Source organism: Triturus cristatus, chromosome 11 (assembly GCF_964204655.1).
Source record: "Triturus cristatus chromosome 11, aTriCri1.1, whole genome shotgun sequence".
Classification (NCBI taxonomy): domain Eukaryota; kingdom Metazoa; phylum Chordata; class Amphibia; order Caudata; family Salamandridae; genus Triturus; species Triturus cristatus.
Genome location: NC_140594.1, coordinates 853,133,301 through 853,146,572, shown reverse-complemented (window position 1 = coordinate 853,146,572; position 13,272 = coordinate 853,133,301). Strand labels below are relative to the sequence as shown.

The following is a 13,272-nucleotide window of genomic DNA, read 5'->3' as shown; positions in this document are numbered from 1 at the left end:
CCCCCAATGGAAAAAGAACAATTGGTCATTAATTCGATTTTTGAAGGTTCTATTAAATTATGTGCTTCTTGTAAGCACAGAACTTGCACAAATAACAGGGGCAGGCCTCGGGCTTTTTTAAGGCTGATAATAAGAAAGTGTACATGACAAAGGGAAGAAGAACATAATGACCAAGTGTAAAGTTGATTGAGGTGATAATGAAATAGGAGTATAATCAGGTTCCAGACAAATGTCCAAACGCTGGTGAATCCAAGATTTGAAAAGCGAAAAGAAGGGACCCCTCCCCTTTTCTTTACATTTCTACCTTGATGGATGGGGTTTATAGGGCCTAAGTATTCTCCGGGAGGGTGCCCGTGTGCCCCCCTCACCTTTATTTTATTACTGAGCTCCGAGAGATGGGGGTTCCCAGGGCATTTAAAGACACGGGGGGCACGGCCTTCAACCCTTTTTTTTTTTTACAGATTCAGCCTTGGGGGATTTGGTCCCTGGGGCCACCATTGGCTTGGGGAGGCCGGCCATGTGCCCCCCTCCATTCATCTATTTATGCGGTCTTGGGATGGGGTTACCAGAGTGCAAAATAGGCTAGAGGAGGGGGATTCTACGCACACCACCTGCCAGCAATTGTGAAAAAAGCATTTTTTTTTAAATGTGGTCTCTTTATTTCTGGGTTTTCCCTACAGGGCCTGGGGGCAGGGTATCTTTCCCGGGACCCTTATATTATTATTGTTTTTAGCTTCAGAATAAGGGACGTAGTCCGGGAGTCCTATAATGGTTGCCAGCAACATATTTTTCATGTTGCTAGCAGGCAATCAGAGGGCTCGCTCCTGCGGGAGTCTGACTCCTGTGGGAGCGAGATGGCCCAAGGGAATAAAAGCTCCCTGGGCTAATCAGAATGATTGGTGCTCCCGCAAGACTCTTGTGGGAGTCCCTCGGACCCAACTGTCCAGGTATACCAATATTTTGAACCTTAATTTCTCAATTACTATTGAACGGATTCACACCATGTCACAAATAAGACAATCTGTGGACCAAGATCTAGCTTCCTGCAAATTTGGTGTGATTTCGTTCAGCAATTTTTGCAGTAGTGCTTCTCAAAGAACCCTATAGAAAATGCAATGGGATTTTGTGTTTTGGGAACCCCCTGATTTCTCGGCCCCCGCTTGAGGAATCACCCCGAAACTTTCCACGCACAAACTAGATAAAAAAGTGAAACCTTTTGGACAGTCTCATGGAGATTCCTCAAAAGGCGTCAAAGTTATTAGCAAAAAAAAAAGCATCTCCTATGGAAACGCTGACCTAACTATGACTACCCAGTGTCAACTGCTACTGGGTAATATATAGAACTGCAATGCATGATAAGGAGTGTAAAGCCCTGCATGGTATTTCAATGCATTTTTAGGTCAACATGTTGTAATGCCCATGAGGTAAAGGCATGCAGCAGAAAGCCCTGCATTGTGATGTTTGATATCTATTAATAGACTATGTCACATGGGTTGTGGGGGTTGGTGTGTGAGGGCTATTAGGAAAGATGCTTGCCTTGATAATGCAGGGTACTTCACTACCTGATGTATTGACTACCACAACATCCACAAAAGAATGCAGCATTGGCAAAGCCAATACGCCTCAGCTCTAAAGGTCTGTGCTATTTCATTTGCCATGTAAGTCTGCCATTAGTATAGTATGTATCTTCGTAAGTTGCCTATGGGTGATTTTCCAGATCGCTCGGGTTCAGGGGTTTTCATCACAGGCTGATGTCTGAGTTGCAGATAAGTTTTGGATGTTCTGTTGTTGTATGCCTCCAAAACTGTTTAGCATACCGTGTGTGCTGAGAGTATGGGAACTTGATTCACATAAAAGAATGATAATTGGTGATCATGGTAAATGGTTAGGTGACAATGTCATAATCAAAGAGCTGTGGGTATATGCTTTGGTGTTGGAGAGGTCTTGCCAGTGTGTTTTAGTGATTGCTTATACATCTCTTAGATCAGTAACATGTCTATTACCTCATAGTTATTGGTGTGTTGTTGGCTGTGTGGTTCCTCTGGTCTGTTCTGGAATCATGTGTGAACTTTTGTCTAATATATTCCTTTTGTTTGTGATGCAGCTGTCTCCTTAGTGGGTACTGTTTTTTGTTTCTCCTGGATTTGTAGAGAATGGATGGCTATAGTAAAGTATTTTGTTGCATTTGACTTTTGTATTGGATAGCAGATAGTATAGGAAGTAGTGCAGGAAATGTTGACTGATGTTTGTGGTATTTCTATGTGTTTCGACAGATTTACTAGGCAACACATTTTAGGTCTATTTAGAGACAGCTTCAGTTGTGTCACCAGCCTCACAAAATACAAAAACTCATAAATAAAATATATGCAGATATACATACATGAAGGTCTTTGATACCACTTTTCATCCATAAGTTTGTTCAACAGTTATTCACATTTTGCTTCAGCCCACTACGGCATGCATCATGGATCAAAAAGGCGAGCCCACTTCAGCCATTGGCTCCCTTGCACTGTGAGTGATTGCATTCGCCTGATTAAATGTGCGCATCTCCCTAAAAAGAAGTATTCTACAGTATCAAGATGGGTTGGCCAGTATGAAACTTTCACAGTGCTTTTTTTATTTCCATTCTTTACCCTCTTCTAGTCATTTTGCTTCAGCCCACTACGGCATGCATCATGGATCAAAAGGCGAGCCCACTTCAGCCATTGGCTCCCTTGCACTGTGAGTGATTGCATTCGCCTGATTAAATGTGCGCATCTCCCTAAAAAGAAGTATTCTACAGTATCACGATGGGTTGGCCAGTATAAAACTTTCACAGTGCTTTTTTTATTTCCATTATTTACCCTCTTCTAGTCATTTTGCTTCAGCCCACTACGGCATGCATCATGGATCAAAAGGCGAGCCCACTTCAGCCATTGGCTCCCTTGCACTGTGAGTGATTGCATTCGCCTGATTAAATGTGCGCATCTCACTAAAAAGAAGTATTCTACAGTATCAAGATGGGTTGGCCAGTATGAAACTTTCACAGTGCTTTTTTTATTTCCATTCTTTACCCTCTTCTAGTCATCCCTGTGTCCAAATCAAATATTAAATTGTATTTGCACCAGCATTGGCATTTCCAACTTCCTTAGTAATAAAGCAAGCACCTCTCACAGGCTGTCAGTGAGCGACTTCCCCATTATTAACATTAACTCTGATCCCTCCCTAAGCACCAACAGCGCATAGCTTTCTGTTGGATAATAATCTAGAAGCCTTGTTTCTAACTGAAGCTTGGCTGCATGAAGCATCTTCAGCAGACGTGATCGCCGCATTACCTTCCAACTATGCCATCATACGAAAGGATCGGCAGGGGAGGACAGGAGGGAGGATCGCAATAATCTTTATGTACAAATACCAATGCAAAATCCAGGAACTATCCATCCCTGACTGTGAAGCTTTTTTTTCATTATATCTCACCCACAAACTCACAGTATCAGGGACCTTGATTTACCGCCCCCCCTGGAATATGCGGCAGACTGTTGCTCAGCAGTTCCCGACCTCCATGACCCTTATATGTTGAAGCGTGCTAATTTCACACTCTTAGGGGATTTCAATATCCATCTTGAGGCTCCAAAATGTAACTTGGTAAGGACCATCATAGAGGATTTGAGTGTGTTGCATTTAGGGCTTATCAACTCAGCACCCACACATGAGGCTGGCCATCTCCTTGATCCTGTTTTTCCAATATTACGAACCTCATTTCAGACCGACCTCTGCGTCTATCCTGGTTGGATCATTTGGCAGTGCCATTTTCCTTCATGAACCACGCTACCCCCTCTAAAAGACCAGCTCCCATCCTGGGCAAATCCAGAAATTGGTTGAGACTAGACACTCCTGCGCTGAACACATAATTGCGTTGTAGGGTACCATACTTGACACAGACCGTGGATCAAGATCAACCCCTAGTCGATCATTGGCTCCCAAAAACTCTAGAGGCAATTTTGCCAATGACGTCGAGGTCTTCATGGAGAATCCACCCCCCCCCCACATGGTTCAGTGAAGCCCTTCGCCTAGAGCCAAAACGATGTAAGGGCTTAGAAAGAGTGTTTAGAAAGTCCCATGATGAAGACCATAATGTGGAATACGAATCAGCTCTGAAATGTTATCATAGATGTTGCAAGGCAGCCAGGGAGGCATTTTATTTGGATAAAATTTCCAATGCCCAAAACTGTCCTAAGTGTAAGACACTTTTCAATGTGGTCAAGGATCTCTCGGACCCTAGCGAAACCTCTCTGGCACCTTTGCTGTCCCTAAACCAATACCAAGAATTGGCACCCTTCTTCATCAAAAAGGTTGCTGATATTCAGCCCCGCCTCGCTAAGGTGCATGCGGATGATGAGCAGGGTGATAATACCCGCCCTATAAGTAGCACCTGGGATTACGTCCCAAGAGGAGAAGGTAATTCATCACTGACTCTTTCTGCTGCCCTAAAATGGCATCACTATCTAAGCTTTGGTATCTTTCAGTTTCTGACTCTACTGCAGTCTATCAAATTGGGATCCCCGCTTTATCTGCTTTCTCCATCAAAACTCAATCATGTGGGCTTGGACCTTCTTCAAATAGTATTCAAACTGCTCAACTCCTCCCTATGTGAGGGACTCATCCCACCGGCTTGGAAGCATGCCATGGTCTTACCACTTTTAAAAAAGCCCACCTTTGACCGCACCAACTGATTTCAATTTAGGCCAATGTCAATGCTGCCCATCTTCTCCAAAATATTGGAGAAATACGTGAACTTGCAGCTTACCACCTTGAGGATCAAAACTTTCTCTGTCCTTCACAGTTGGGTTTTAGGGCAGGACACAGTACCTAATCTGACCTCCTGAACATCTGAGACAGCTCCTGGATGAGGGCAATACAGCTGTGCTGATTCTCTAAGATCTCAGCGCGGCTTTCAACACTGTATCCTATTGCATCCTCCTGGCAAGGCTAATGACACTGGGGCTCCATGGTAGAGCTTTGGTCTGGATGACGTCGTGCCTGGATGGCTGTTCATTTCAGGTCTTCTCAGTTACTGGGAGATCAGGACGAGGTGCCCTCACCTCTGGTGTTAACCAGGGCTCAGACCTTAACCTGATGCTCCTCAACATATATGTATGCCCATTAGTATACATGGTGGAAAGCTGTGGAGTAACTTTGTTCACGTATGCAGATGACACACAAATTGTCTTCTCGCTGTCATCTTCCCAGGGACACAGCAATGCAGCTTCAAACATGTGCTTGAGCAGGATTTCTTCCTGGATGGGGAACAACGCACTCAAGCTGAATGGCGAGAAGACTGAGGTCATGGTTCTTGCAGCCCTCCCGAAACTGTCATCTAAAATAAAGAACCTAGACTTCTGGCTGGATGAGAGGCTATCAATGAAACCTCAAGTAGCCAAGGTGGTTTTTACATGTTTTGTGGTGATGAGGTGGGTCAAAAAGATCACTAGCGCAATACCATCACCAGACCAGAAAACAGTGGTTCAAGCCTTGATTCTCTCATGAATTGCCTTACGGAAACATCTTATATCTGGGCCCAGATAAGGCAGTTATTTTGTGCCTACTGATTGTCCAGAATGCCTTGGCCAGGCTACTCTATCGCCTAAAGAAGTATGTTTCGGTGTCAAACCCCTTCCATGAGCTTCATTGGTTGACCTTGGATAAGCGAATATGGTTCAAAGCCTTGTGCTATATGCACAAGGCCATATCCAGGAAAGGTCCACAATATATTCAAGATCTGGTGGTGCCCTACCAGCCTGCGCGTGCTCTTTGTTCAGGCAACCAGTTTCTCTGTAAAGTGCCTAGAATCCATCAGGTGCGCATGGGAGGCCGTTCCTTTGTGTACCTAGGCCCGAAGCTATAGAATAACCTCCTGGTAGCTTTACGAAGTTGTACCTTCCTCACTGTGTTCTGCAAACCCCTGAAGACCTAGTTGTTTTAACATGGGGGCTGGCTTATCCTACGTGTTTTAGCGCCGGGAAACCCTGTGGGGTAGCTGAGCGCTTTACAAGACGCAATAATAATAATATAAATCAGATTTTCCTGTGATGTACAGTAAAATTTAAATATCTAATATAAGCACCACGTATTAAACACTCGCACTGTTCCATTAAAATTATATGTTATGGTTATTTTGTTGGCAAATGTAACATTATTGCAGCAAGCTTGTGGCTGCTATGTTTAGGCGAGGCATGCTTTCTTTTTTCTCCTGTTTTCTTTTTGCAGCATACGCTTGCAATAAAAATGAAAACAAATTTACACTTCACAGCAACTTGCCCAAACCAGAGTGGCTTTGCTAATGCTTGTTTTTAAAGGATGTATTGTTACACCTATCTGCGCGCCATTTGGCGTATCCAGGGAATTACTTGTTTAGACTGCCTGCCATACTGGAAACTTGTAGGGTGAAGTTCAGTAGGCGAGTGTTTGTTGTTTAATCTGATCCTATTTAAAAACGTACTGGTTTATTCACATGCATATAGTAGGCTGCGTTTATGTGCTACTTAGGGTAGCTTACACTGGTATCCTGTTATGTAATTAATAAGCACGGTTGAGGCACTATACACTGTTTCATCTTCAGGTAGAGGGTTCCCAAACTGTACTTTTAACTTGGGAATCAGATACCACATTGTAGAATGTGCCCCTGTGGTGCAACTGGTGTTTGCCCTCTATTTTTTGTACCTCTGGTGCACTCTGATATTTTAGAAGACGCAGATACTTGTATGTCCCCCTTCTGTAATATGGATTACATTATGTGACCATGTGATGCCAAGGAAGCGTTCCTTCACTTGGATGGAGGGACTGATGTTGCTGTATTACAGATGTGTGTGGACGAGCAACAGGCCATTAGGAGGTGCACTGGTTGAGTACATAAATGCGGTGGTGCACAATCAGTGTCACCCTTAAAGGGGTAAAATAAAGGGGTGTAAGGATTTTCCCCGACATTCCCCCACAGGCAAGTGCAGTCATGTGGCACCTGCTTGTGGGGGTTTCTCTACTCCCTCGACACAATATTTTGCGGGTTCCTCTGCACTGAAATATTGACCGGCCATTTCAAACTACTGCTTCACTTTTTAGTGCTGCGCTGTCCCCATATTGCAGACACAATGTTGCACCTGCACTGAGGAAAGCACATTTATATGTAATTTGGCACAGTAGTGAGCCATTATTAGGTCGAAGCCTACTAGACAGTGCATCTGTCTGGTTTGCTAAAGAGATCTTGGGGACTTTCATAAAGTTGATCTAGGAATGCATTCTGCTCGTTGCTTACCATTGGCTTTGTAACTCACAATTTCTGGCTTTCTATTTCCTGGCTTTATTTGCTTTAGGATGTCAAGCTTGAGTTTGCCCCTTTCGTTGCCCAAACTTTGTTTAATGTATTCTTTCACAAATTTGCTTTCTGTAAACAGGCATTTAAATCTTGTTGTTATCTTGTCACATTTGCTGTGCATTAAAGGCAGAGGCGAAATGCCAGGCTCTCTCTTCCAGGAAGCTTGGTGTTTTATTTATTTCTCTGACTTCAAAATGAGAGAATTTATGTGACAATCCTGCTGAGTGCCCATGTAAGAGGAGAAGGTGTAGTATGTTTTTGTTTTTCTAGCACACAACAAAAAAGATGACCTGCGGTGATGTTTCAGAATATTTCAGATTTAGTAATAATGAAGCACTTTTTGGGGGGATTTCTCAAGTGTGGTGAAAACATATTTGAATATAATCAAAGCACATCAATGCACTAGGTGATGACATTTGCACACATTATCGTTTGTGAGCAGTAAAACTGTATTTTGATGCAAATGCAATGGTTATTTCAATTGAAAATGATTTGATTTGTGTATTTGTAGAGCGCAACGAATGCTCGTGGGCGTTTTGGCGCTGGGAACAGTAGTTTGCCAAGTTTTGGTGGGAAACCAGGAAGATCAAGCTCAGTCGTTTAAGAGCCAGGTTTTCAGTGCCTTTCTGAAGGACCAGAGTGATGGGCTGCTCTTTACTGAAACGGGAAACTGGTTCCAGATCTTAACTGTCCCTAACAGGAAGCTTCTGCCACCCCATCGGGCCTTTTTACATTTAGGTGTCTGCAGAAGTTTAGTATGGGCTGATCTTAGACTTCTGGCCGGCGCATACCATTTCAGACGCATCTTCAGAAAGTTCAGTCATATACCCTGTAAAGCTTTGAAGGCTTGACATTGAGATTTAAGCTCGATCCGTTTTTTCATCGGGAGCCAATGAAGGGTTCCTAAACTGTGAGAAACTGATTGAAACTTAGGGATGTCTAGTACCAAGCTCACAGCGGCGTTCTGCAGACGTTGCAGTTTGAGTAGATACACCCCTCCACACCACACTACCGACACACTCCACTCTACCCCCTCCAATCTATCCCACTCCAATCTATTGCACTCCACTCCAATGTACCCCAATCTACCCCACCCCACTTCAAAACAGACTACCTCAAACTACTTCATTCGAATCTACCCCACTCCACTCAACCCAGTCTACCCCACTGCACTCCAATCTACCCCACTCCAAACTACCACACCCCAATTTACCCACCCCACTACAACCCGCCCCAATCTACCCCACCCCACTTCAATCGACCCCATTCTAACCCAATCTACCTCTTTCCAATCCAATATAACTCACCCCAATTTACCCACCACACACTCTTCCAATCTACCCCACTTCAATCTATCCCACTTTAATCTACACCACTCTAACCCAATCTAGCCCACTCGAATACCCTACAATCTACCCAACTCCACTCGAACCCAATCAACCCAACCCCACTCCATCTACCTCACTCCAACCCAATCTACCCCTCTCCACTCAAATATACCCCACTCTGCTCCAATCTACCCCAGTCTATCCTACTCCAATCCTCCACTCCAATCTACCCCAATCCACCCCACTCCAAATTACCCCAATCCAACCCACTCCACTCTAACTGACTCCACTCCAATCTACCCCAGTCCAATTGACCCCACTCCATTCCAATTTACCCCACTTCTCTCCAAACTCCAGTGCAATCTATCTACCTCCTCTCCATTCTAACCTATCCCACTCTACTCTAATCTAACCCACTCCACCCCACTCCAATCAACCTACAATAATCTACCCCTCCCCATTCTATCCCAAACCAATCAACCCAATTCCAATCTACCCCATCTACTCCAATCCAATCTACTCCACTCCAATCTACCCCACTCTACCCCAGTCTACCCCACTCCTCCCCATCCCACTACAATCAACTCCACCCCACTCCAATCTACCTCCCTAAACTCCAGTCTCAACTCTCTCCAATCTATCCAACCTCACTTGACTCCACTCCAATCTACCCCACTGCACTCTCCCCACTCTACCCACTCAAATCTATCCAATCTACCCGCTCTAGGCCAGCCTACCACACTCAATTCTATTCTACCCAATCTGCCTCACTCCACTTCACTCCATACTACCACATGCCACTCAAATTTACCCCACTCCAGTCTAAGCCAATCCACTTTAATCTACCCTACCCTACTCCGCCCCAATCTTCTCCATTCCAATGTACTCTACTCCAATCTGCCCCACGCTAACCCAATCTACACCACTCCAATCTAGCCTACCCATCCCAATCTACCCCACGCCGCTCTACCCAACTCCACTCCATTGTACTACACTCCGCTCCAATCTACCTTACTATAATCCACACAATCTATCCAACTCCAATCTATCCCCCACTACCCTAATCTACCCCAATCCAATGCACTCCACTCTTCACCAATCTACCCCACTCAACTCCAATCTACCGCAATATATCCCACTCCAATCTATTTTACCATAATCCAGGTGTGGCCGGCACAGGTCAGAGCAGTGGGGCAGTGGGGAGGGGTGGGAGCGGGTCGGGGGGAGTCGACAGATGATGGGATAGGTAAAATTTAATTAAAAAAATAAATAAAACCACTTACCTTGCGCTCGCCGCATCGCAGACTCGGCGATGCAGCGAGCGCAAGGTTAGTAGTAGTTTAAAAAAAAAAAAAATTATTTTACCTAGCCCATCATCTGTCGACTGCCCTCCCCCCACCCCGCCCACCACTCTTACCTATGCCAGCCACGCCTGCCATAATCCACATAATCTATCCCACTTCAATCTGCCCCACTCCACGTCAATCTGCCCCAATATATCCCACCCCACCCCACCCACTCCATGCCAATAACTTTTAGCCATGCTGAACAGCAGCCACACTGGTATACAACATGGCTAAAACACATTGTCAAAGTCAGTAGTTCTTGAATAGGTGAGACCTATTGGCTTTGCCTATGCTTGCATATGATAGGGTTTTTAGATTGAGATTATATAGATCGCACAGTGCCAGTAAATTTTGCAAGAACCTTTCCGGATTACCTACATTGCATACATGGTTATGCTATACTGCCGTGACATTTTAATATTTCATGGATTGCAATAGTCTTGGAGGAGTTTGCACCGACATTACAGGATTATAAAGTTTGCTCTGGTGCCAATGCACTTTGCACTGACATTTCAGAAATACACATATTGCGTTTATAGCAGTGCATTTTTACAGTGGCGTCTGGACCGACCTACTACTGGTGTCCCTTAGCAGCTGCCATAGTGCAAAGGTGCCGCCATTTTGCACTGGCGCATGGCTTCATAGGTAATTTTTGCGCAGACCCCATTTTGCTCATCAAAGTAACATGGAGGAGAGTGAGGAATCTTTGGGCCACAGCTCCATCGTGAAGAGCAGCCCAATAAATTTAGTACGCTAATTTATTTTGAATTATGATTTTTTGAACATCCAAATATGAGGAATTATGCGTAGAGCGCCAGCATTTGATGCAAAGGGGTGGATTTCACTTCTACAAATATTTGTAAACGAACTCCTTACCGTCATCTTCGTGGACAGGCCTGGACTCTGCAAAGAGAAGAAAAGTCACTGTGAAAGTCTGTCTTGGAGCCAAAGAGCTGCATGGTGGAAATAATGTTTTCTCAAGGTGTCAGAGGACAGCAGGTCCGCTCTACGGATGAGAGAAGGGCTTATGCGGCGCAGCAGCATAAAGGAAGCTCTGTGCAGTCCCACAGCACGCTTCTGTGCCCTGCTGCCACGATGACTGATAGGCGCTCTGCTGGTAGACAGCACAGACAGCGCACAATGTGTGTACAGAAACCTGGCACCTTAAAATAATATCGGAAGCCTAATTGGAGTTATAGTCTAATGATTTAGTTGAATCTGAAGGCCTACTAGACCAAGTTGTGTGATCCTGGGCAAGTTGCTTTGATAGGTTGTTCGGTGGAAAAAACATGAATGTGTCCGTCTGTAACGCAACTGGTACTCATTTAAAGCGTTCTGATACCTTCGGGTCTAGTTGGCGCTGTATAAAACTCCCCCAAAAAACAAAAAAAACGCTCCTCCTGAAGAGGTCGGTGTTTGTGTGAGCCCAGGTGTTTTAAAGTCTGTAATGCCATTTTCCTTCCTGAAATGTAGTTACTTTATCTGCCATAAATGTGTCTGTGCTTAGGAAGGGTTCAAGCGAGGGTTGGCAAACACTATGTGGAAAAAATTCCAGACGGCCACATTGAAACACACTTACCAATTAAAGCATTCAGTAGCACGCAGCAGCAAAACAGGCCAGCAAAGATGAACTTCATACTTCCTGCGGAGGGAGACAGAAAAAAGTAAAATAAACGCAACTCTGCGGTATCGGAAGGGCAAGGAATCTCTCTACCCTCTTCCCACCACTCCTGCAAACAAAGTTAGAACTGGTGCATATATTTTATAAGTGTGAAAATGTCAACCCACCCTCTGTCTGTTAACCCTGGTTTCTTAGTTGTACGGCTTTGGTGCCTCCCGCCAAATCACCAGCGCGAGGTGGGAAATGTCTCCATGGGTTAATGGCTCTACGCGGACCTCTGTATACAGTCTGCAGGTTTGAAACTCGGGGGCTTATTTACAAGCCCCTGGCGCCTCCGCTGCGTCACTTTTAACATGGGAAAAAATGACGTACAAGTGGCGCAAGGGGCTTGTAAAAAAACCTCCTTTCTGTGTTTGATAGAATGACTTCTTTCGAGTAACGGAAATAATAATTCGACGTTACCTGTACAAGAACGAAGCACCAGTATAAAATAAGCCATTTTATAAACTCATATGAGGAAGCTATTAGGAGAACATGCTACACTGGAAACAATTTAGACAAATATCTGAAGTAACCATGCAGTCATCTAACTCGGCGTTCGTTATAAGTTGCACCAGTGGACAATTTATTTTTGGTTATAAATAGAGAAAAACACTTTGAATCTTTATTAGTTTCCATCCACCAAAGTGAAAATAAATTAGCTATGACCCGAAATATGCAATTCAGACATGCAGATCGACCGACTCTTGCTAAAAATAAAAGATGTGACGTGTCGCCAATTTTTGGATTGCCCTTTGGACCTAGAAAAACGTGACTTGATATCTTCGCTTTTTTTTCATAAACGAGTTGTGTGATCTTGGACAACACACTTCAACCCTCGGAGCTCCAATTCAGTTAACTGCCAAAATGGCGGTTTCTAAACCTAGGTGTCCCCTGCACTATATGCTGTATAACAATCGACCATTCTGATATACCTTTTGTATCAGGGCCTCAGTGCCCGACAGTCATTCCCAGAACGTTCCTCTAAAATGGGAAGCATTGGTGTCAAACACCCTGGCCTGAAATACTTTACAACAGTTTTTTTTATCAGTCTTATTTTTATTCTTTCATATTACAGTATCAAACATCTGTTACAGTCTGTAAATTCAAAATACCGAGTTTTAAGTAACAGTACATTGGCAGTTTACCTTCTCTTCTTCGGTGAGCGCCCGCAGCAGCAAGGTTCGGTGTCTCGCTCTCTTCCAGCAGATGGGATTCAATGGACTTCTGTTCACTTCTGACATCTGGAATGTGTACAGGGGGCGTGGGCTCAGGAAGGGTGCACATCTTGGGCAACTAACCAATCAGGCGTAATTCCCAAACGGACACTTTTTTCTTTCTGTCCCTTCCATAGCAAACGAATTAACCATAAATGTAGATACTTATTACTGGGTGCAGTACAAAAAATAAATAACAAACAAGAGTACACCACTATATTTAAACGGACATAAATAAGTAAACCTTTGGGAGATATATATTTTTAATTTTGTTAACTAATTAGTACTTGGCACTTCCTTCTTTTTTAATTGATTCTCGATGGCCCGCGCCTGTGTACATAAATAATTAGCAGAAGAAAAGCAAAAACAACGC

General features: G+C 44.1%; 1 protein-coding gene across 1 annotated transcript in view; it reads right to left on the bottom strand.

The window, feature by feature from the left end:
* Window positions 1–12,925, bottom strand: part of OTOS (otospiralin) — a 28,591-nt gene extending 15,666 nt beyond the window's left edge. The window contains exons 1-3 of the mRNA XM_085633397.1: window positions 12,831–12,925; window positions 11,602–11,664; window positions 10,899–10,925 (exon numbers count right to left, since the gene is read on the bottom strand). Coding sequence (XP_085489523.1) covers window positions 10,899–10,925; window positions 11,602–11,659 — 85 coding nt within the window. The 5' untranslated portion in view covers window positions 11,660–11,664; window positions 12,831–12,925. The remainder of the gene's footprint in view (window positions 1–10,898; window positions 10,926–11,601; window positions 11,665–12,830) is intronic.
* Between the last annotated feature and the right edge of the window lie 347 nt (window positions 12,926–13,272).